Raw genomic sequence first — 25250 nt, forward strand, 5'->3', positions numbered from 1 at the left:
TTTTGTGATGGAATTGTTGACAATTATCCAGACCTCATTTGGCCTTTTCCGGATTGCTGTGGTTGTGATCCCCTTCCTGTACGTCGGAACTCTGATCAGCAAGAACTTTGCTGCGCTGCTGGAAGAGCATGACATCTTCGTCCCTGAGGATGATGACGATGATGACTGAATGCTCCAACATATGACCTGGGTATGTATGTATAATGATCAATAAAAATCAACTTTAGAAAATTGGTCTCTTAACATATAAGCAATAAAGATGACATTTGACCTCAGGGAAGGTGAGGCCTATTACTGTGTTCTACTGTGTTCTCCCTCAGAGGGTAATGTGTCGCCACTCAGACAATGGGAAGACGTGTGACAGCTGAAAAGACTTGAGGATCTCAAACTCATCAAAGCCTTTCTGGTGCTTCCCTCCCCATCCATTGTGATGTGTGCCTGCCTGGATACAGAGCTGTTTTAGAGAAGTGATAGAACTAATTCCTCCCTAGTGATAACGTTTACCTGCACAGATAAGTCTTACTAAATAAAATAAATCAATGTGCAAGAGGAAACCCTTGGATCAGTTGAAGTTGCTTTTGATTTAGCCAGTGATATCGTCTAAATTGCTGGAAATATTTGTTCTGTTTTCAGTCATTCTGGGGATATTGAATTATTTGGGAAGGCCTTAATCAGGTGACAGTCCTGCATAGGTGTTCCTATTTATCTGGTTTCTGATATAGGTTAACCTTTGGTGCTTTTTATTCCAACCTGTTACATTTGTTTTTGATGAACTGATCTAATAAAGTCGACCTATATGTAATGTCCTCCAGTGGCATGTCATTCACGATAATTCACAAACTATTCAGAGGCTTATCAACTAATAACTGACTTATTGCATTCGAGTGGGTTCAGGGTAAACACAGGGTCCATGACAACCATACTGACATTCTTTGGTATGAGCAATGGTCTCAGCATCCATCTTCTGAACTTGGTGATCATAACGGCTAGTTTGCACAAACACTTCTGTATCACATTAAAGCATCTGTACTGTGGCAACGCAGAGAAATAGCTTTGCAATGCACAAGGAGAGCCTTCTAACTTCAATTGGGAAGTAACAGTCCCATGACTGTTTTCACAAAATGTAAAAACATTGTACAATGAGGACTTGACAAGATTGGGTATTATGTGTATATTTACAGTTCAATAAGGGGAAGCCTCTGTTACACTGGACAAAACAGGGTGGAAAGTACAGGGAGCAGTTCAATTGTCATGTCCAACATAAAATCTGGACAGAAAGTCCGCAGGGCGTGGTACCTCCGTCTCATGGAAATACCGCATAATGTGAGTCTTCTGCTTCCAGACATTGATGGTCTCCTGCAGCTCCATCTTACCCTATTGTAACCAAAAGTATGCAAAGAAAACATCACTCACTACACTTGATACGTGACCAGTGAGCTTTGTAAATATTCCCGTCAAAGTTGTTTTCTTTGAACGATTTGGATGTGTCACATGTAAAATGATGTAGAGCATGACATCCCAGTTATCTAGACAGTTTGTATCTCGGTCTGGCAGTATAACACTAACCCACCGTGCCACTAAGAAACTAGGCTAACTGCATGAGAGCAAAATGACTGGGGAGCAGAGTAGACTAACCTTAATGACAAGCATGTCAATCACACGGGGGTCATTGACGTGCTTGTTCCTGTCAAACATCTCCCTCACTTTGTCTGTTCCCTGGCGAGCTGTGATGTCCAGCTGAAAGGTAGTCACTGTGGGACAAAACACAAGATGTCATCCTATAAAATTCCCACAACAAGCTCAAAGAAATGCACATATTAATGCATTTACTTATCACACTCCCTACTTATCAAATTGCTAATCATGTGGCCTATCTGCAAATGTAGGATGTGTATTGTACCGTCCATTCATAAAAGTAAAAAGTGGTTAATGACGATAAACTAGCTAGCTAGCTCATCGACTATCTATGTAGCTTTAGCTAGTACGCTGAACAAAAGTATAAACCGCAACATGCCACAATTTCAAAGATTTTTCATATAAGGAAATCAGCCAATTGTTATAAATTAGGCCGTAATTTATGGATTTCACATGACTGGGAATACAGACATGCATCTGTTGGTCACAGACACCTTTAAAATGAAAAAGAATTCAAATAAAGTTGGGATGTGGATCAGAAAAACAGTGAGTATCTGGAGTGACTACCATTTGCCTCATGCAGCACGACATCTTCACAGAGTTGATCAGGCTGTTGATTGTGGCTTTTGGAATGTTGTCCCACTCCTCAATGGCTTTGCGAAGTTTCTGGATATTGGTGAGAACTGGAACACGCTGTCGTACACCAGCGCATCCCAAACATGCTCAACGGGTGATATGTCTGGTGAGTATGTAGACCATGGAAGAACTGGGACATTTTCAGCTTTCAGGAATTGTGTACAGATCCTTGCGACATGGGGCAGTGCATTATCATGCGGAAACATGAGGTGATGGCAGTGGATGAATGGCACGACAGGATCTCATCACGGTCCAAACAAATTGCCATCGATAAAAATGCATTTGTGTTCAGTGTCCGTAGCTTATGCCTGCCCACACCATAACCCCACCAAGAGGCACTCTTCACATTGGTGACATCAGCAAACTGCTCTCCCACACGACGCCATACATACACACTGTTTGCCATCTGCCCGGTACTGGGATTCTGGGATTCGTCCGTGAAGAGCACACTTCTCCAGTGTGCCAGTGGCCATCAAAGGTGAGCATATGCCTACTGAAGTCGGTTACAGCGCAGAACTCAAGACCCTGGTGAGGACGACAAGCACACAGATGAGCTTCCCTGGGACAGTTTCTGGTAGAATTTCGGCACAAACTTCAGTTGTGCAAACCCAGTTTCCTCAGCTGTCCAGGTGGCTGGTCTCAGATCCTGCAGTTGAAGAAGCTGGATGTGGAGGTCCTGGGCTGGTGTGGTGTGGTTACACGTGGACTGCGGTTGTGCGGCCGGTTGGACGTACAGCCAAATTCTCGAAAACAATATTTGAGGCGACTTATGGTAGAGAAATAAACAAACTCTCTGACAACAGCTCTGTTGCACACTCCCTCAAAATCTGAGACATCTGTGGCATTGTGTTGCGTGACAAAACTGCACATTTTAGAGTGGCCTTTTGCTGTCCCCAGCACAAGGTGAACCTGTGTAATGATCATGCTGTTTAATCACCTTCTTGACCTGTCAGGTGGATGGACCATCTTGGCAAAGGAGAAATTCTCACTAACATGGACGTAAACAAATTTGTGTTACATTTCTGGGATCTTTTATTTCAGTTCATGAAACATGGGACCAACACTTTACATGTTGCAATTTATATTTTTGTTCGGTGTGGTTGCATCGCGTTAGCTAAGTCTGGCCCTAGATTGAAAGTATATGTTAGCTTACTTAAATCGACAAGAGAAGTAGCCAATGAGCTAAATAAATATGCAGCTAGAGTGTGCCTTACAGCTAGTTAACGTTAGCTAGCTGTATTAACACGACCTTGACGCTGGGATCCGGCTCGTGAGGATCTGATACAAAGGGAGCGCTTGTTTTACCTGTGTTTGGAACCTCTCTGTACCAGGCACGATACAGTTCCCGAACTCGGCGCTTGGCTTCATCCAGATCCCTGCTGAAAATCGGTTTGACAACTTTAGCAGCACCAGCGGCTGTCCGGGTCGCCGCACTGGACGCCATGTTTGTTTCTTTTATCTTCTTCTCTAGTTAGTATTGTTTATAAATCTGATTTGAAACATATATTAGTGCTGCCACCTAGCGAGGAGGGGGACATTTATCTGCTTCATGTGGGCTCACTATCTCAACCCCATCGAACACCTTTGGGATGAATTGGAAAACCGACTGCGAGCCAGGACTAATCACCCAACATCAGTGCCCGACCTCACTCATGCCATTAGACTAGCCTATAAACCATTACGAGTTAGGCCTAGTACAGAGTTCTGAGACTAGTGTAAGTCAGCTGAATATGGATGATTCACACGGCTGTATAAACATGCATTTTATTGCTTGTAAAACGAGGGTACTTTACAAAGATATCGCATGCCCTACATTAAATATTAAAAACACTGTCAAAAGACATTTGTCTACTTTATCATCTCACAAAATACATGATATATATATATATAAAAAAAAAAAAAATTGGCTCATTGACGCAACACTAGACATTTTTGTGGCACAAACAATCATGCCTACACAATGTTCGGATGTTGGTAAAGAATCGCAACATGCATCTTCTTAGCCTCATCAAAAATCAAGAATTCTTGCGAGACAACATTTCATCGAACTTCTACAAGCAACTCTCCAGTCACAGAAGGCACTATATAAACCAAAAAGCACACATTCAGATGACTTGTATCTACACACTAGAGGAATGACTGATTCCAATTTGGCTTCCCAGGAATTTACAGTACCAAACCAACTTCTCTGTATCAATCCCAATGGTAAATAGTTGTAAAAGTGTATGTTCACAATGGAGACCCACATTGTAAGATGATATTACATTGAATAAAGCGACAAATAGGTTTGCGAAGTAAAATGCGTACAATGACAATCACTGAGCAACCATTGTTGATATACAACATTAAGGTCGTTCCACTTCAAACAGCACAACAAAAAGGCTCGAAACCCACCCTCTCAAATTGTCCTGAAATTGTTTCTGTAGTTAGTAAGAGATACGATTAGCATTCCTGAAACATTATTTTGTTTAAATATAATTTGATCTCATAAATTAAACTAATTGATTGCGCCCAAATTGGACTAAACTTCTTCCTACCAATAAGTAAGACCCCCAAAAAATGTCAAAAGCCACCCCCACAACAATACCATCCCAACAACCAGTATACAGTTCCAGCTATGTTCAACAAGTTCCTTGAATATTCCAACAAGTGGCAGCTTTCTTAGGGCTATCCCTATGGTGTAATTCTCATATGAATACTTTTTCTACAAGTCCAAAACTTTGATGGAGAAATGGGCTAGGGACTAAAATGTGACAACCCTAATAAAATACATTGCAGTCAAGTTTTTCAATAAAATTATTAGGAAACAGCATTGTGATTAGTGAAATTTCGCATTAAATCCAAACCAATACCATTACAAAACACTATACAGTGTATGTTTGAGACTTATACCATTGAAGACCATAACATTGAAACCATTAGAACTTCTATAGCTTAAATGGTTTTCTTGTTCACCGGGAATGGTCTAACAGGAACTAATCCAGAACCGCACACAAGAGGGCAGTGTCCTGGCCACATATTAAGCATAAAATGACAAACTCAATTGCTTTCATAGAGGACTGGCTTGAAATTGAAGATGACCACACAATGTATTTTCATAATGAGCCAAATCTATTGGTTTTGTTTACAAAGTTGCAAAGGAAATGTTGTGATCTATTTAATAAACACAAGAGACCAGCAAAATTGATGAGTGCGGCAGTATAGCAGGACCACGGCATCTAGTGGTCAAAACCTAGTACTTTCACACTACTTTATGGTAAATAATGCAAGTAACTTCAATTATTCATTTCTCTGAACAGGGAGGGATAAGAAAAATCACCAGATTCCTAGGGAATACATTACATAGTATGGAGAAGCAGTACTCCAAGCAGCAGCTTCATACTACTTGTTAAAACAGACAACTGATACCATCTACTGGTTGTTGGGGTTGGATTGGCATGTGATGTGGTGGGTCCGCGGGTGGCTTTTGACAATGTTATAAGATTCCCCATGTCTTACTCATTAGTAGGAAGAAGATTGGTCCAAATCGGATGTTGGGAACTATATTTATTGAATATTATCTGAATCCTTGAATTCTATATAAAAATAAAGTGGCAATTTGGGTGCAATCACTTACGTTTCTCAGAGATAAAATTAAGTTTCAACAAAATAATGTTTCAGGAATGTCAATCTTACCCATTGCCAATTACAGAAACTATTTCGGAATAATCTGAGATGGTGGGTTTCATAACTTGCTGATATGGCATGGAATGACTCAGTCTGTACAAATCCATGCTCAAATGAAAATAGTTTTGTTTTTGGCGAGAATTATATCCTGCATCCTTATTCAGCTTTTGACAGTAGCCAACACGTAGACCAACTGTTTATATGTTGGCTACTGTCAACATGTAAATAGTAGGTCTACATGTAGGTAGGTATGCAGAGAAAGGTAATCCAGTGCTGTTTCAGGTCACAAATACATCACAGCAACAGTCTTCCCACAAATAATCCAGTTTCTCAGACCAATATTTTCATTCACTCACTCTCGCACATCAACAATAGAAAAAAGTTTAAAAAGTGCAGATTAAAATTAGCGCGACCCAGTGTAATATGACCGATCAGCTGATACTAGTCTATGTCGCTCATCGGCTGAATGATCAAAAGCTAAGGCACTATTGTGGTCCCCGAGCCGGCATCTTCTGGTGCGAAGACTTCTGCTCCTCTCCCATTTCAGTCACCATTGTGTCCACACAACTAGAAAAACAAAAACAATATTAGGCAATTAGTTTCTTCATAGAAGATCGATGTAATCAACTATTTAAAAGCTGTGTGAGCATGACTATGTATCTCTTAATATTGAGCTACGTCTATACCTCTCTGTGTCTCTGAGCCAGAGCCCTTGTGGCGGTGTCTCAGTGTTCCAGGCTGTTGCCTAGTTTCTGGCCCTCCTGCAGGGCAACCATGGCCAATCTCAGGTGCTCCCTAAGGCTCTGGATCTCCCGCTCGCTCCTGCTCTTCATACCACTCAGCTCCCCGTGCACCTCTTTATACCGCTCACAGGCTGACTGCTTCTCCTATAGGGGTAAGGGCACACAGACAGGTTTATCAGATGGACAAAGTATACCTCTTCCACTCTGGGCAGACATACAATGTTGGGATGGACAGAATAGCCTGAGGACTTGTTTCTTTGCTCTTGTGATTAACTTGGAGCCATCAACCACACAAGACAGCTTTGCTAACTTGTAGATTAACATTCCAGTTTGCGTGTAGAGTTAAAGTAGTCTCCAGCTACACATTGTTTAGAAACAAAACCGACACGTGTGCAGCTATGGGGCAAAACAGAAAGGATCCGCAGGCACCTGTTTTTGATTGAACTGACCTGAAGACCAGGTGTGTTGAATTTAGGCAATCACCGAGCTGATTAATTAGCTCAGTTGGTCAAGTATGGTGCCTAGTTGGAACAAAATCCTGCAGTACCTGCTGCACTCCAGGAACAGGGTTGCTTAGACTGTTGACAACATGTAAACTATTTTGTCTCAAATGCATTGTTACAGTTGTTGGCTAGCTAGCAAATTCTAGCCATATTAGCATAGACATGACATCAGTCAAAACAAAACATGGTATCAATAAGATATACCGAGCAGAAACGAGCCACCTGTGATTCCCCACATGGCAGCTTGTCGTTGCCAATTACACAGTAACTGAATTATTCCGTTTTTATTTTTTTTACCCCTTTCAAAACTCTTAAATATCTTCTCCAAAATTAAGATTGAAAGATTGGGGTGTCAGCTATGACATGGCACCTTGAGTTTATTTTGGTTATTGAACTACAGTAAGTGAAGTGGATTTACATCTGTTAACTAAATTACGATAACGAAATTACATCATGGGTCCCTGGCCCAGCTTCGTCCGGGTTTGGCCGGTGTTGGCCGTCAATGTAAATAAGAATTTGTTCATAACTGACTTGCCTAGTTAAATAAATGTATTGTATTTGACTGCACTCTGTTCTACTCACTGTACTATCCAAACTTGTGAAACATATGTCTATGATGGGCCGGACCAAATCTGAACCCATCTGCGGACATACATTTCGACATCCCGTGTCGGTCGGTGCTCAGTGGGTGAGGATGCTAGTTACAGTTAATGGAAAGAGAGGGGGCTCATGAGTAGGTGTAAGTAAGAGCTGGGCGAGGTGACATTAACGAGAGAGAGCTTGTCCAGACAGACATTTTTAACACGCTTGGTTTGACCACCAGACAAAGTAAAACAGTTATGAGCTGAACATAACAGAATACCAGTGGAAGGGAAAACAGTAGCAGGTGAGCCAACTGGTTTGTGACGAGAGCTGTGGCGGTCATGACATTTTGTCAGCAGGTTATTGTCACGCACGCTTAGTATCTCCAGACCTCCAAGCTGCATACAAGCCGCTGATGTGCACCTTTGCAAAATCTACATCTAATAAATAAATTGAATATACACTATCACAATAAAGCCATTTATTTTAGTCAGGTCTAAAGAAACATATGAAGACAATTTATTTCAGAAGAACAGAATATGAGTTGGCCTACTGCATGTTATCTGGCTATTACACTAGATTTAGAGTTATTTGGAAATGTTAGTTGTGAATGATACAAACCTTAGAATGTCTTACAAATCAAAACATATGGGCTGCATGATGTGACTACAGGCTATTGAGGATTAGAGAAAGTAGCAATAAAAGCTTGTGCTCTGTTCCTCGCCTCAGTCTGCACAGCTGTTCTCTCAAGGTGATCATATTTTCACCCATCAGACTATTCTAAATTGAAGCTAGTCTTTACTAATATGTATAATTAGTTTAATTTAGAACGGCACATTATCAAATGGGAAGGAACAGAGGGAAAAGACATCTGTCTGCACTTGAATAGTGAATGGAGGCTGCACGCTTGCCTGCCAGTGATGACGGGTAGACTACTTCGGTTTTACAGCAGAACATGTGCTTAATATGAGCAGCTGAGAAGTAAATATCACAACACTTATTTCACACTGTTTGAGGAGCATGCTCTCGCTGAGCAACATGTGATATTCTGCCCAAACTCTGTATGCCATGGGCTCCCCAGTACTCTGTATGCCATGGGCTCCCCAGTACTCTGTATGCCATGGGCTCCCCAGTACTCTGTATGCCATGGGCTCCCCAGTACTCTGTATGCCATGGGCTCCCCAACCCTGTTCCTGCAGCTACCCAGTGCTTACATTTGGGAAACCAAGTGAAATCTGTTCGGGAACATCGATAGTAACATGTTTTCGCAACAAAGCATTTGATTAAACTGTTGACAGTCCCTCTGCGCGCTCGAGAAAGGAATAAAAGGAGAGAGAGGAGGAGATGGAAACGCATGGTGGTGAGATTCTCTATAAATCCCCATTACTAGGCTATTCAAAATAGCCCTGCACAATCAATAAACCAACTGCATTGCCTAGGGCTAGTCATTCTCTCCCAGACTCATGGAGACATGTTGGAGAACAGCATAAGGTAACCAGTATGTATAATAACAGTCCACTCAAAGGTGATTACTCAAATGTGTTTAATTTGAGTATTGGCTAGAGCAACATCTTTGGGACATCTGTTTTGTTTTATGTTTTTTTTTCTGCCATGGGCAATATGCGGTAGGCTATGTATTGTATAATGACAATCATAATTCAGCCTATGCATATGAGGGTGTTTTGAATTTCTTCACCTTAAAAAGCTGTCCATTTCGTTGTGTTAAGCTTTGAATCAACATCCACAATGACCATGTTTTGCACGTTTTCAACCTGCAGCTGAACTTGATCATCACAGTGAGGTGAGTTATAAAAGGCCTACCGTTTTGATCATAAGTGTTGTGTTATTTTTGACTGCATTTGCATTGATGTTAGTAGTTAGAGGGACTATAGAGCCCTGAGCACCAGGCCATTAGGACCTGATGGTTGTTAGGAACTTGGGTACTACCAAAGCACGTATAGATTGCATATGAGGAGAAGATTGTGAATCAACGGTCACGTGGAATTTTACTGCGGTCATGACTGCAGGTGTGGCGGTAAAACGGTCACCGCAACAGCCCTATTTGTGACTTCCAATTGTCCATTATAGCAAATTCAGTTGCAGTAATTACGTTAGATTGTTTTTGTAATAACGAGATTTAACCACTTAATTCAGAACAAAATTGATATCAGTAAAATCACTATAACTAATTGACAGGTATACCATTACTTGTTCCTTACAGTGCATTCGGAAAGTATTCAAATCCCTTGACTTTTCCGACATTGTTACATTACAACCTTATTTTAAAATGCATTTTCCTCAATCTATGCACAATACCCCATAATGACAAAGCAAAAACAGGTTTAGAATTGTTTTGCAAATGTATAAAAAAAGTTAACGGAAATATCACATTTCCATAAGTATTCAGACCCTTTACTCAGTACTTTGTTGAAGCACCTTTGGCAGCGATTACATCCTCAAGTCTTCTTGGGTATGACGCTACAAGCTTGGCACACCTGTATTTGGGGAGTTTCTCCCATTCTTCTCTGCAGATCCTCTCAAGCTCTGTCAGGTTGGATGGGAAGTGTCGCTGCACAGCTATTTTCAGGTCTCTCCAGAGATGTTTGATCAGGTTCAAGTCTGGGCTCTGGGTGGGCCACTCAAGGACATTGAGACTTCTCCCAAAGCCACTCCTGCATTGTCTTGGCTGTGTGCTTAGGGTTGCTGTCCTGTTTGAAGGTAAACCTTTGCCCCATTCTGGAGTCCTGAGTGCTCTGGAGCAGATTTTCATCAAGGATCTCTGTACTTTGCGCCGTTCATCTTTCCCTCGATCCTGACTAGTCTCCCAGTCCCTGCTGCTGAAAAACATCCCCACAGCATGATGCTGCCACCAGCATGCTTCACTGTAGGGATGGTGCCCAATTTCCTCCAGAATTGACACTTGGCATTCAGCCAAAGAGCTCAATCTTGGTTTCATCAAAGAATCTTGTTTCTCATGGTCAGAGTCCTTTAGGTACCTTTTGGAAAACTCCAAGAGGGCTGTCATGTGCCTTTTACTGAGGAGTGACTTCTGTCTGGTCACTCTACCATAAAGGCCTGATTGGTGGAGTGCTGCAGAGATGGTTGTCCTTGTGGAAGGTCCTCCCATCCCCACAGAGGAACTCTGGAGCTCTATCAGAGTGACCATTGGGTTCTTGGTCACCTCCCTAAACAAGGCCCTTCTCCCCCGATTGCTCAGTTTGGCCAGGCAGCCTGCTCTAGGAAGAGTCTTGGTGGTTCCGAACATCTTCCATTTTAGAGTGATTGAGGCCACTGTGTTCTTGGGGACCTTCAATGCTACAGACATTTTTTGGTACCCTTCCCCAGATCTGTGCTTCGACACAATCCTGTCTTTGTCCGTAGAGCTCAATTCCTTCGACCTCATGGCTTGGTTTTTGCTCTGACATGCACTGTCAACTGTGGGACCTTATATAGACAGGTGTGTGCCTTTCCAGATCATGTCCAATCAATTGAACCACAGGTGGACTCCAATCAAGTTGTAGAAACATCTCAAGGAGGATCAATGGAAACAGGATGCACCTGAGCTCAATTTCAAGTCTCATGACAAAGGGTCTGAATACCTAACTATATCCGTTTATGCATTTTTTTATTTTTTTTATAACACCTGCAAAAACACCTGTCATTATTTAATGAACCTTTATTTCACTAGGCAAGTCAGTTAAGAACAAATTCTTATTTACAATTCACGGCAAACAATTACGGGGTATTGTGTGTTTAGATTGATGAGGATTTTTTTTTAAATGTTATCAATTGTAGAGTAAGCCTGTCAGGTAACAAAATGTGGGAAAAGTCAAGGGGTCTTAATACTTTCCAAAATGCACTGTATGAACTTTCATCTTCCCTGCTCATGAGGGAGAGAAATTAGAAAAAAATCTTAGTTTTTGGTAATGAAACTACAAAGCAATATTCCCTAGACTTACAGAAGGTAAACAATTTCTCCAAAATGAAACAAAGTGCTGATATTAGTTGGCAGGGGTCTTCAACATTCTGTGTTTTGATTATGTATTTCTAAAACCTTTTAAGACTTTCTGGTAGATGTTTTCTAAGACCCCTTTTCCATCTGTTTATCCACAAATCAAAACCTTCACTTATGCCACATTTTTAAGTTGGAAAACGGTTGAAAATGTATCAATAGCTAGGTTTCCATCAAATTGGCGACAGATTGTAATGTGAATATTCAAAAATATGCATAGAAACAAGAGTATGCACATTTTCCCATCAGAGAAGTGTTTCCATCAAATTTACTTGTGTTGATAAACGGCTGTGTGCGCGTGATGACATAATGCACATAAAAATATATTTTGCGGTACTGAATAAAAAATACAAGTTAAATGCGTTTCCATCACATTTTCAACTCTACTGATGGTTCTCACTAAAAGTTTGTGCGTTATATAGCGAGTGTACCCACTCTGGTATTGGCAAATGCGCTCTAGCCAACAGCTCGCAGATTACCCTAAATTATGAGATTATTATGGACAAAAGAGTGAGAATTTCAATTTGTCAAACAGCCAAGCATCGACGATCATGTCACCAGAGCAAGACCCTCAATATTGGAAACAAGCATAAAGCTCAACACCTTGCATTTTCACCACACTTTGAAGTTGGTCATTTATTTAATCTACTAAACAGCATGCTTTCCTACTAAACAGCATGCTTTCCTACTAAACAGCATGCTTTCCTACTAAACAGCATGCTTTCCTACTAAACAGCATGCTTTCCTACTAAACAGCATGCTTTCCCGATGAGTCGTTGTAGGAAGAACACACGTCATCACATGACTCCAGGTTTACTTCCATATTGTAGCAATATTGGCGCATAAAAGCTTTTCTACTGACGTTTCTTGCGTCATTTTACCAACACAAAAAGATGCCACCTTGTCTAGTGTATTTTGTTGTGTCGACATTTGGAAAGTTTACCAAAAAAATGTTGTATTCCATCAGGCCTGTCGTGAATGTTTTTTGTTTTTTTTAACTCACATAAAAAGGTTGGATGGAAACCTGGTTTATGCATTAATTTCCCCAAAATATAGGTTCTTATCTTTCATTTGACATGGTCCTATGAACTTCACGTTGGTGCTTATGGGTCCTTTTACATGGACATGCCCCTAGTTATCTGACCGTTCAGAATTATAATGCATGTCTTCCGGCCACATCGATACACACGCATCATTTGTGACGTTGTCAGCCAACCCGTCAACAGATGAAAACAGACCTTTATGCCTGCACACAAATACACAGTGAACCAGTACCGTGTTCAGGAACTGAAGTTCGTTCCTCAGACAGCTGATCTCCTTGTGCAAGTACTGCACCTCATTCTCCTTCACCCTGAGAAGAACCTGTGACAAAACAAAATATAATATTATTACAAGCTAACAAGAGTGATCAACCCAACATCTAAGACACTGAGCAGACAAAGAGCAACTGTCCCTAAAAACGTATTATTTTGAAGAAACATTTACTCTGTCAAAATTGACTACAAAAAGTGTAAATAGAATAATTTGTCATAAAGTCAGTCTCATCCAAAACAGAGTTGTGAGACTCGTCTTTATTAACCGCAACTCAGCATAAATGAAGGTTGGGTTTGTTTCAATCCTGTCCACATCTGGTAATCATCAATTCGGTGTACAGCTGCACGCAACCCGATCGTAATGCCTGTGGTAACTTTGGGTTGACTTGTTAGGGACCATCGGTAAATTACACAATGTACATGGGAAGATATGTTAAAAGTCCAATAGCTCCAAATTTCAATGACTTAACCTCCAAATATAAATTGTAGAAATTCAACTAGCCCCGGAGGTAGGCTATCCAAAGTCAAACCAATTTTGCCACGGTCACACAATAGCCGACTGAAGATAATTGGCAAAATAAATAACTCTTCCCACCTGCGAACACACACGACACCCACATCAAACCACACCCCAAAACAACTCTCGGTTGAATTCAGTCATGGCCGCTAGCATTACTTAATGAACCAAATCTAAAAACGAGGCCAAATCAGGAAGTGCAGTCACCCTTTAATAAATTCACTTGTGTGTTAAAAACACCTTTGGTGTCTCCATGGGGCACAGCGTCCAACAGGGGGCAGTGTGTTTCAGTGTGCAGTCAATGATGCATTTACGTAAAAATTCACACCACACACTTTCTTCAAGGCATTGCCCTACATAGTGACCAACTAACTCCACGCTGCCTTTCATAATACCTTCCCTTTCTATTCAAACATGAGACAAGTGCCCCCTATGTCATTGTTGTAGGTAGAGAGGCTTGTTATGGTTGAGGGGCTCTCTACATCTTATCTCCTCCCCTCTTCCTGACCCACCTCCAGCTCACAGGACGGCCTGTCCTGGTTGTCATGGGAAACGCCCTCCGACCCCTGGCCCATGACGACGGAGCGCATGCGGCTGATCTCCTCTGTCAAACGGGCCTGTAGGTCCTGAAAGGTGAAAACATTGACAGTATTGAGCATACTGACAAACCGCTGAATGCATCATATAGATAGGCATTGCTTGTCTATAACAAAAGTGTTAGGGTAGAGTAGGTTAAATGCACAGGAGCAGATGATAAAGACCTCCAGACTCCTGGCTCACCTGGTTCTCTTTCCTCAGCTGCTCCAGCTCTCTCTCCTTGCGAGCGATGTCTTTCTCCCTCTCCCCGTTGCTCTGCTCAGCCCTGTTCAGCTCCAGACACTTCTGGGAGTACCTCTCAGACAGGCCGGACAGCTCCCTCTGCAGGGCCTGGGTCTCTAACCTGTGGGGACGTGAGAGGATACAAACATTTAAATTTATAGAAACTGTATATTACAGTAAATACAATATTATGCCTGAGATTAAAAGCAAAACTGGAGACACTACTGATATTCTGTAGAAAACTTGACACTCTGCACTGGCTGTGCACAGTCAAAACAGTAGCAGCCAGGTTGTGTTTACATGGCAGACCATTACATGAATAACATGCAGGCTTCCAAAAAACTCTAACCGTGAAAATGGTGGTGAGGGTGGGTGTGCTTTGTTCTGAGTAATTCTGTTTTCATTTTGGTACAACAGTGGTTTAATACAACAGTGGTTTGCTACAAAAGTGGTTTGGTACAGACATTTTGCTACAACAGTGGTTAAGATGGAAACCTCTGCCCACACCCATTAACCACAAATGCAAAAATCATAATTGACACACAAAAGTCATGTTCATTAACATTGTATGCGCAACAGATCCCTTCACTTTTTCCACATTGTTTCAGCCGGAATTTGAAATAGATTAAATTGTGTCACTGGCTTACACACAATACCCCATAATGTCAAAGTAGAATTATGTTTTTAGAATTTAACAAATTAATAAAATAAGAAAAAGCTGAAAGTATTCAACCCCTTTGTTATGGCATGCCTAAATACATTCAGGTGTAAAATTGGGCTTAACAAGTCACAATAAGTTGTATGGACTCAGTGTTAAATATGGTTTTTGAATGACTACCTCAAATACTATTATCTGTAAGGTCCCTCAGTCGAGCAGTGAATTTCAAACAGATTCAACTACAAAGACCAGGGAGGTTTTCCAATGCCTCGTAAAGGGCACCTATTGGTAGATGGTTAAAAAAAAAGCAGACACTGAATATCCCTTTGAGCATGGTAAAGTTACTAATTACAATTTGGATGGTGTATCAATACACCCAGTCACTACAAAAGATACAGGCATCCTTCCTAACTCAGTTGCCGAAGAGGAAGGAAACCTCTCAAGGAATTCACCATGAGACCAATGGTGACTTTAAAACAGAGTTTAATGGCTGTGATGGGAGAAAACTGAAGATGAATCAACATTGTAGTTACTCCACAATACTAACCTAAATGACAGAATGAAAAGGAAGCCTGTACATCTCAAGGGTGATCAATGGAAACAGGATGCACCGGAGCTTAATTTCAAGTCTCATAGCAAAGGGTCTGAATACTTTTGTAAGAAAATGCAAAAACGTCTAAAAACCTGTTTTCGCTTTGTCATTATGGGGTAGTTTGTGTAGAGTGCTGATAATTATATATTAAAAAAAAAAACATCCATTTTAGGAGGTAACGTAACAAAATGTGGAAAAAGTAAATGGGTTTGAATACTTTCCGAAGGCACTGTACATGCACAAATTACCTCGACTAACCTGTACATTGAGTCGGTACCCTTACCCCCGTATATAGCCTTGTTATGGTTATTTTATTGTGTTACTTTTTAGTTGATTATTTACTTCAGTTTATTTCGTAAATATTTTCTGCATTGAACTGCATTGTTGGGTAACGGCTTGTAAGTAAGCATTTCACAGTAAGGTCTACACAGGTTGTACTCAGCACGTGACAAAATGTTATGACTATAGCATGATCAGAGCATCTGATAAATTAACTAAATAGAAATGTATATACAAATTAACAATTGCAAAGCATGCTGAGTATTATTCTATTGAGCTCCACCCCAAAACAAGGCCAAAAATAACACCCAGTGTGCTTCACAGTTTATTTTGGCATGTTCATTTTCACTTACACATTTTGGTAATTTAGCAGACACGCTTATCCAGAGTGACTTGCTCAACTAGCATATCAGTCATGGCAAGTAAAATGTTTTTGTAACCCTTACTGAGAATGTTGTTGCTGTTCGGGTCAGCTAATTGCAAGTACATTTTTGTATTTTAAAATACATGTATTTTAATGACATACATTACAAAAATAAAAAGGTATTTTGTAGCTTATTTTGATATATTGACCTTTATGGTATTTTGTATCTGTATTTTGTCCTTTTTGTCCATCCCTGACCATAGGCTTAGTGGTAAAATGCACTGGAGGGGATACTTCAGGCAGAGCTAAATTCAGTAACCTGTAAAATGTTTGTGTTCGTAGTTCCAACAGTGCAGTAATATCTAACAATACACACAAATCTAACAAGTAAGAAATATTAGGATGAGCAATGTTGGAGTCCGGAGTATATTCAGACACCTTTACTTTTTTCACATTAGTCTTATTCTAAAATTGCTTCATATTTTTTTTAAATCCCTCAAACTACACACATTAGCCCATAACGGCAAAGCAAAAACAGGTTTTTAGACATTTTTGGGATGGTGCCAGGTTTCCTCCAGACGTGACGCTTGGTATTCATGCCAAAGAGTTCAACCTTGGTTTCATCAGACCAGAGAATCTTGTTTCTCATGGTCTGAGAGTCCTTTAGGTGCCTTTTGTCAATGTTCTTCTCAGAGGCAACCCCAAACATTGTCCCAGTTCGCGTGATCATAACAGTCTTTAAGCAAGGATTCCGATTGGTCAGATCAGCAGTGAATAGACCTTAGCACGGGTACTTCCTGTTTGAGCTTCTGCCTATAGGGAGTAGCAAAATGGAGTCGTGATCCGATTTACCTAAGGGAGGTCGGGGGAGGGCTTGTAGCCCCTACCGGAAGGGAGAGTAACAATGCTCGAGTTTTTAAAGTGCGAGTACTGCAGGCGATGTGTTGATAGAACTTCGGTGGCGTTTTCCTCAGATTTTCTTTATTAAAAGTCCCCAGCTATAATAAATGCGGACTTGGGATATGCATTTTCCAGTTTGCACAAGGTCCAGTGTAGTTCCTTGAGAGATTATGCCAATATTTTTTTTTTTTTGGAAAGCAACATCGTCACCAACATTTTCTTGCAGCCATCTGACCATGCAGACTGCAAAGTGAATGGAAAGAAAGTGCTTGTGACTCCATGGTTAAGCAATTGCTCTCTCCTTGAGTGACAGGGAGCAGGGTTTGATATGGGAAGCGGCATGTAGCAGCAGGAGTGAGACGACTGAAGTAGCAAACTGAGTAAACTAGAAAAACGGACATTACACATGGAGTTGCTTATCACATTTAACAAACCAAATATTCAAATACCGTTATAGAAGGTAAAGTAAAAACCCAAACCGGTCTGTGCATCAACACCGGTATATAATCAAATAACGGTACACTGCCCAGCCCTAAAATTATGGTACAAAGAAAGGGTGTACTATGTATGTAAAGGTGTGTGTAAGGAACGGGTTGTGTTTTGAGCACTCACTGCTGCTGTGTGCGTAGAGTTTGTGTGTTAGCACTCCCTCCACCAAGCCTCTTTGCCTTCTCCACCTCTCTCTCCAGCTCCTCCCTGTGGGCCTTCTTCAGTGTCTCCATAACTAAACCACCGAGAGAAAGGGGAGGATGTGATGTTAATGGATCTAAAATCAAACAAACTGTATTACCCCATGAAATGCTGTGGTGTTGACTGTTCCATTCTGACGTCACATGCCTCAAACAACAAAAATCCTTGAATTGGCGTGCAAATGACATCTATGCACAATTTTGACCCTTGACCCCATGACCTTGTGCTGTGTCCTGGGTCTCCTCCCTCAGCACCCGGTCCCTGTCCCTCTCCAGCTCTCGGGTCTCACGGGCATGCTGCTTCTGCAGCTCCTCCAGGGCCTGTTTGTGGGCCCGCTCCATGGCCTGAAGGCTGCGGCCGCACGTAGCCTCCCGACCACAGCTACCTCCCCCCACCCTCCCCCCACCCCATCCTCCACCCTGCAAACGCTCCAGCTGCTGCCTCAGAGACGCCACCTGAGTGTCACAAAGGTATAGAGGCGGTAAAGCTCACTGAAAGAAAAAGAGAGGCGGCGGGGTATGTAATTACTGGGTTGAACCGAACTGACATGCGAGTCGTGATGGGGGATTTGAATGCCATATTCCATGCAGTCATATCAATCCCACACATCATGCAGGTCATGTGTCTCAAAGGCAATGTTAGGGACTGTATCGGTCATAGACAAAGGGACAGTGCAAGGAGTAAATTCATCTGGATCAGATTCCCGCAACCCCATGATATGATTGTATGGTCTGCACGAGTCCTAAAACTACCCCTGTGAAGACACAGTAGTCAACAGCACACTATACAATGTTATCACATGACACATCACTCAAAGATGGAATGAGACTTTCAGCAGTGTTTCCACTATCGACATCTGATAAACTCAGTTCTAGAACCAGAGAAATGTCGTCTTACTTTATTTTTCCGGGGAAACCGGTATTGCTAACTAAGCCCCCATTACACCCTCCGCCTTGGTATTTTGAAGACTGACAGGGTCAGTATTACTGAAGAGGGCCTGATTACCATCCTGCATGCATAATAGAGCAAGCCTAGTGTTAAAGAGTTAAACTTCATCTGTAGATGAATCATCTAGATGAAGATTAAATTTGCATTCATTTATTGTGTTTGCAAATTGAAAAACATCTCCATGCACTACCTCCCTCTGCAGCGCCTCATTGGCTGGATGGCTGGACCGTGAGCCCATTGGCAGTAGTGACCTCATCTCCTTTAATGGCAGCCGCTCAAACTCTGCCCACTTTTTCTCAATTTCCTCCTCGGCTCTTATCCTGGGATCTGAGCCTACACCCGGCCCTTTCCTCGACAGGACCTGCTCCCATGTGCTACTGGTCATATCTCTGCTCCTCTCCTCCTGCCATTGGGCGTGCTCCCTGCCCTGCCCCTCCCCTGCCTCTCTCTGAGTGGCTGGCAGAGGGCTGGAGGGGACGGGCACTGGTGACAGCTCAACACAGTCAAATCGGCGTACAGAGGAGGTGGTGATTTCTGATCCAGCATCACCGTGGCGAGAAGGTGGTCGATGAGTGGAGGCCAGGGAGCGAGAGTTTTCCTTGTCACTACTGCTGTCAGGTAGTCTGGAGGAGAGGAAGGACAGGGAGAGACCAAGTCAGACAGAGGGAGAGCGCAGATTGATAAAGTGACAGTATTATAGGGCTGTGGCCGTCATTACATTTTGTCAGCCAGTTATTGTCAGCCAGTTATTGTCATGCAAAAGACTGCCTGTCTCACGGTAATTGACCGTTAATTAACAAACACATTTAGCATCTCCTGGCTTCCACACATACAAGCCACTGATGCAGACCTTTGGAACATCTACATAAAAATGAAGTAATAAATCTATTTAACATACACCATCACAATAATCCATTATTTATTTTAGTCAGGTCTAAAGAAACAAGATAACATGCATTTCAGGAGAACAGAATACAAGTTGGCCTACTGCATGTTATCTGGCTATGCTCCATGACATAGACTTGTTGATTTAGCTGACAAGATATGCTTATAAGTCCCGTGCCATCATTTTATATGTAGAAGAATACAATTTAACTTAGCTGAATAAAATAGAAAGTATATTTTTCCCCATTCGGAACGAGTGCGCATATGAGCTTAAAAGCGATCATTTGAAACAGGTCCTATACACTAGATTTATAGTTATTTGGCAACTTTAGTTGTGAATGATACAAACCTTAGAATTCATTAGAAATCAAAACATATACGGGCTGCATGATGAGACTACAGGCTATTGAGGATTTGAGAAAGTAGCAAAAAAAAAGTTTGCAGTGTGCTCCTTGCCTCAGGCTGCACAACCGATCTCTCATCAAGTGAGTATTCTGTAGGCTAGACCAATTCCGTACCAAATACATCTTAAATCATTTTTTAAAATGTTTTTCTGCCATGTGTAATATGCAGTAGGTTATGTATTGTATAACAGCTCAATCAATTTTAATTCAGGGTTTTTGTTCCGGCTTGGGCTCATATAGGCCTATGCATAAGCGCAAATATGAGTATGGGTGTTGTGAATGAATCTTAGAAAGCGCTGTCCATTTCCTTGTGTTAGGCTTTGAACCAACATCCACAATGACCATGTTTTACTCTGTTTCGACCTGCTGTTGAACTTCTTTCTTCAAATTGATCATCACAGTGAGGTGAGTTCTAAAAGCATGAGACTGTTTTGATGATTAGTGTTTGATGTGATTTTTGACTGCGTTTGCATTGCTGTCAGAGTAGTTGGAGGGACTATAGAGCCCTGAGCACCAGGCCATTAGGACCTGATGGTTGTTAGGAACTTGGGTACTACCCAAGCATGTCCCAAGTGCATAAGAGGAGATTACCGTGACTCAACTGTCACGTGGAATTTTACTGCGGTCATGACTAATGACTGCCGGTGTGGCCGTAATATGGTCACCGCAACAGCCCCATCACTCAATATCACTACATAAAAGAAATCCCTGGTGATTCACTATGTAAGCAACATAACATTACAAATGATTAATGAGACTTGAAGTAATCCACAACTGCCCAAGGACTTAGTAGCCCACCTGTACACCAGTATAAGACAACAATAGGCCTCTTTATGTGACTTGTGTATTTGCCAGCTGGGACACAGAGGGAGGAGGAACTCACTGTGTAAGGTCTGGAGAGCTGCTGGGCCGAACACACTTCCTCAGAACCTCAATCCAGTTCCTCCTGATCCCTGCAGTCATAGCTGACAGTGTGACAACTGCCTCCCTCGTCTGACCGACAGAGAGGAGAGAAGAGTAGAGTAAGAAATGGAAAGGGTGTGGTGAGGGAAAGAGATCATTGAAATACCTGTCAATCATCCTCACAACATAGAAAATAATTGGAACAGTGAAAAACACACCTGTATTTGAAATCCATAGTTCTTCTCTACATCAAACTCAGACACTTTTACACAAGACTTCAGGTCAACCTCCCCGTCCAGATCCTCCTTCTGTAAGACACAGTTAGGAACAAACAAGTAAGACTTCAGACACATATCAATAACTCACAATGTATCCCTAAGACAATTATTGCAATAGTCAAAATAACTTTGAAGCCATTGAAAACGTACCTCCTCCGCCCCAGAGTCTCTGTAGTACCTCAGACCAGCATCGGTCAACACAAACCAGTGCTTCTTCCACTGCAGACAGACACAGGCCACCAGTTAAACCAGCACTATTTGACCTATCCGATGCATTAATGCACACAAGCAGCAAAGTGACAGTTAACAGCAAGACATTCAAATCAAGTTAACATGGACCAATGAAACCTATGGAGTACACAGTGTTTAAGACATTATGACCAGTATAATAACAGTGCTTAAAGTGATGTATGGGCCATCTGAGTGTTTGTACGGTGAATTCAAAATGAGTTCAAACTCATAACATACAAACCTAGCACATAGATGACACAATGAGCCACAAGCTCATATGAGGACGTTTCATACTCAGTCTTATCCTGCTAGAACATACTGGTTGTGCCTGCCTGGGCACACCAAGCTATTACTGGGATAACATGGATAGTCTGCAGCTATCGCCTTACGCACAAGCTTTCTCATTAGGAGAGAGGGAAAGAGGGAGAGAGAAAGGAGGCGAGGAATCAAACAAGAAACCAGAAGGGAAGAAGAGCTAGAAAGAAACAAGAAAACAGATAAACAAGTGATACATGACTCCTGACTAGATAAGACAAGAAAGAAAGTCATAAGAAATGAAGAAAAAAACATGACTTCACCTCTCCATTCTCATCCAGTTTTGACATCCATCCCTTCTTGAAGTTAAGGAGGTCGGGCTACAAGGAAAGAAGACAAAGTGTCGGGTTAACGGAACCGTTTTGAAGAAGTGAGACAAACACAAAAGTAGAACAAAGGATGCCAGCGTAGGATGTTCACAATACAAAGAACAACAGGCGTTTCATGCAGTTAGAGCACCATGACAAACACCTGCGTGTACATTCAAATGTGTGAGGACATGGAAGTTGAGGGTTTTTAGAAGTGTTAAAGGCAACAGGAAACAAAAAAAGCACGCCTTTGAGTGATGACAGAAAAACAAAGATTGCTAACAGTAACATAATCAACATAGTCTTCTGCTCTAGTTCCCCATGTCTGTGTAGAGAGATGTACAAGGTCATTAAATCTACAGTCAGAATGAGACCCCAGGTTTCACCATCAACATCACTAATACTAACAGCTTCTAGGGTTCAAAGATGGATTATAGATTTAAAAATCGGACTAATACGTTACTGACATTTAACCACTGCAGCCTCAACTATTTCTAGGAATCCTTACAGTTTGAGGGTGATGGGAACTGGGGAAAACCTGTGAGGTACTTTACAGAGGAGGTGATCCTGGATCAAGATCAGGAAACTTTTCCATCTACATTCCTCAGTTTGGGTCTTTATCTCCTTCAACCCTCCCCCTCTACCTGGCATCACTGCCTGTTCTCACTGGAACTCATAAGTTGTCACATTGTAACCACCACTGTGCATTGTTCCAGCCAAACCATTACAAGGTCTGAGGAGCATTAACAGGCAGATGTATGGTTACAGCATGAGGTAGACTTAGAACGACCTTCCCATGAGTTAACTAATGATAATTAAATGTGTCATCTTTGTAACTATGAGCATACTGGTGCATGTATGTGTGTCTCAAAGCATTTAGCCTACAAATGCTTTAATATAGTTGTGAAATTAGATGCAATAAACGAATCGTTGGCAACAACATGAAACATCGTTGACAAGCTGTTGACGTCTATTTGCTGAAATAACGTTTTCCGAAGTGCCAGGATGAGGATGACCCACCCGCACACAGAAGTATACCATTAAAAACACTTGCTTATTCATTTGAAGGGATAAACTGTTGTTTAAATAATCATGCATTTATAGATTCCTCAAAGGCCAATTACAAATATTCTAAATTATTAAGGGATCTAACAAAACAAACGATTGGGGTGAGGTGTTCGTTTGCACATGCAAACAGTCAACATATGGAGCTCAATGTTGCTCCAATTTAATTGACACTTAGAACTGTAAACAATTGGATAACCCTAATGCGCTTACATAAATACAATACGCATACATGTTTGATTAGCCCTGATACATTTAGGCAATGGCACAAATCACAGGCACGCAAAAAACATAGCGTGATGTATAGAAAACAAACTATAAAACAAAGAATTAAAGGCCACGAAACATAAGAATATAGACACACCCACTCCTCGAATAAAAATGTAACCATTTTAACCCCAATGTTCCATGTAGTGGTTGCGGCGAACAATTAAACATTCTTGCAACATTGCCTTGGAACACGGTTCAGTTATAGGCACACAAAAACATGTAAATGTAATTCAAGTAGTGGCACCAAGGCACAAGAGCAAACGTACCGTCATGTTCGTAGGACCCAGGAGGCAGTTGAGAGAAAAACAAGTATACACTTCAAATAAAAAAATATTGTTGCAATAGCCTACTCGTCCAACAAGTTTATTTGGTACCAATGTGATCGGGGTAGAATAATTATTGCTTCAGCTTTCTACCTGCTGACCCGCTCGCTTAAAAACTTGTCTGCCTAGCAGGAAGGCTAAAAAATAAAACAAACCCCGCCATTTCTACCCATCTTGGTCGGTGAACCGTATCTTATCGACCAAATACATTTCCCATGGACTATTTCAACAGAAACTGAAGATCATAGACATCGTTGACACATACAACTCTTGAAAGCCAACATTTCACAACTTTCTTGCCGTTTGTTACGATGTTTTTCGTTCTGCACTCTCGCCCTGTTCACCACTTCCTGGGCGGATCTGTAAGAATCGTTTGAGCAAACAAGCTAACCAATCAAGTGATCAGTAGGATTCTCAGAACACTTGAATATTGAAATATAGACTGTACACTGCCAAAAAAGCAACCAATGACACCTACTTCCAGACCACATAGCTTCTACCAAAATACACATCAAAGCATTTATGACATTCCTTAGTTGAGTAGCTAGATTCTTTATGCTGACTAGGATAAAGGCTTAGGAGGCTATTTTACGCCGATTCTCATGCAAAACGTTTATTAAACGGTAGCAAACGGTATCATACGGGAGGGACCTACCTGCATTTGTCCAATAGAAACTCTCGTTTTAGATGCAAAACGTTCCCAACGGTTTGGACAAATGATTACACTCCAGGCCAAGAATTTGAAACACATGCCCCAGCAGCCCACTGTAGACAAAGCTCACTCTATGAAGGGTTCAGGTGAAAGAAACAGACCTACAACCCACCGGCATACTTCAAAGTCTGAATTAAATTTAGGAATGATAAAAGAAAGCATTGAAGTCACACTGCATTTGAATTGAACAGAGCAAACCTATACCAGTTTATAAAAGCAGTTTATCGCAAGTTCTTGAATTCATAACCTGAATAAATAGACCGATATATGTTTGTAACATTGTAAACAAATTAGACTGCATGCAGGAGGAAAACATTGTAAAACTAAACATTCAGATTAGATATACTGTACACTAATAAGCGTGTGAGTAAATAAATACTAGATGTTGAATACTAGAATACTCAATATTAAAGACGCAAAAGCCCTTCTATAATAGGATTGGAGGAAGTTTGGATGTGGGCAGGTGAATGTGCACTCTGGCCTTTTCTCAATTGGATTTGCTCAACTTCTGCATCCTCTCTCCTCCATCCTCTCTCACCTCCTTTTGAAAAAGGTAAAAGGTAATCGAGGAGAGGCAGTGAAGAGAGGGAATGTGTAGAATGTATAGAGAAAACGATATGTAGTATATTGTTTTTAAACACGTGCATGCTTTTCTCCTCTGACAAAACGAAAGCTGGTTCAAAGGGGATGTGGCAGATT

The 25250-nt window shown here is 41.4% G+C and overlaps 2 protein-coding genes across 2 annotated transcripts; both read right to left on the reverse strand.

Annotated features, from left to right (window-relative positions):
• Nucleotides 1-1156: 1156 nt before the first annotated feature.
• LOC106607109 (NADH dehydrogenase [ubiquinone] 1 alpha subcomplex subunit 6) lies at nucleotides 1157-3766 on the reverse strand. The gene is made up of 3 exons (XM_014203712.3): nucleotides 3577-3766; nucleotides 1636-1751; nucleotides 1157-1374 (listed from the first exon to the last, which is right to left on the reverse strand). The coding sequence occupies exons 1-3, from the start codon at nucleotides 3713-3715 to the stop codon at nucleotides 1243-1245; spliced, it is 387 nt and encodes a 128-aa protein (XP_014059187.1). The 5' UTR covers nucleotides 3716-3766; the 3' UTR covers nucleotides 1157-1242.
• Nucleotides 3767-4019: 253 nt separating this feature from the next.
• On the reverse strand, nucleotides 4020-24216 carry LOC106607129 (TRIO and F-actin-binding protein-like). Its single transcript, XM_045720424.2, has 13 exons — nucleotides 23783-24216; nucleotides 22137-22193; nucleotides 21478-21546; nucleotides 21268-21357; nucleotides 21030-21139; nucleotides 19048-19480; nucleotides 18130-18364; nucleotides 17832-17943; nucleotides 14388-14547; nucleotides 14120-14233; nucleotides 13053-13139; nucleotides 6624-6824; nucleotides 4020-6504 (listed from the first exon to the last, which is right to left on the reverse strand). Exons 1-12 carry the CDS (start codon nucleotides 23786-23788, stop codon nucleotides 6663-6665), a joined length of 1635 nt encoding a protein of 544 aa, XP_045576380.1. The 5' UTR covers nucleotides 23789-24216; the 3' UTR covers nucleotides 4020-6504; nucleotides 6624-6662.
• Nucleotides 24217-25250: the final 1034 nt, after the last annotated feature.

The sequence above is a fragment of the Salmo salar genome, chromosome 06 (genome assembly GCF_965601325.2).
Source record: "Salmo salar chromosome 06, fSalSal1, whole genome shotgun sequence".
In the NCBI taxonomy this organism is placed as follows: domain Eukaryota; kingdom Metazoa; phylum Chordata; class Actinopteri; order Salmoniformes; family Salmonidae; genus Salmo; species Salmo salar.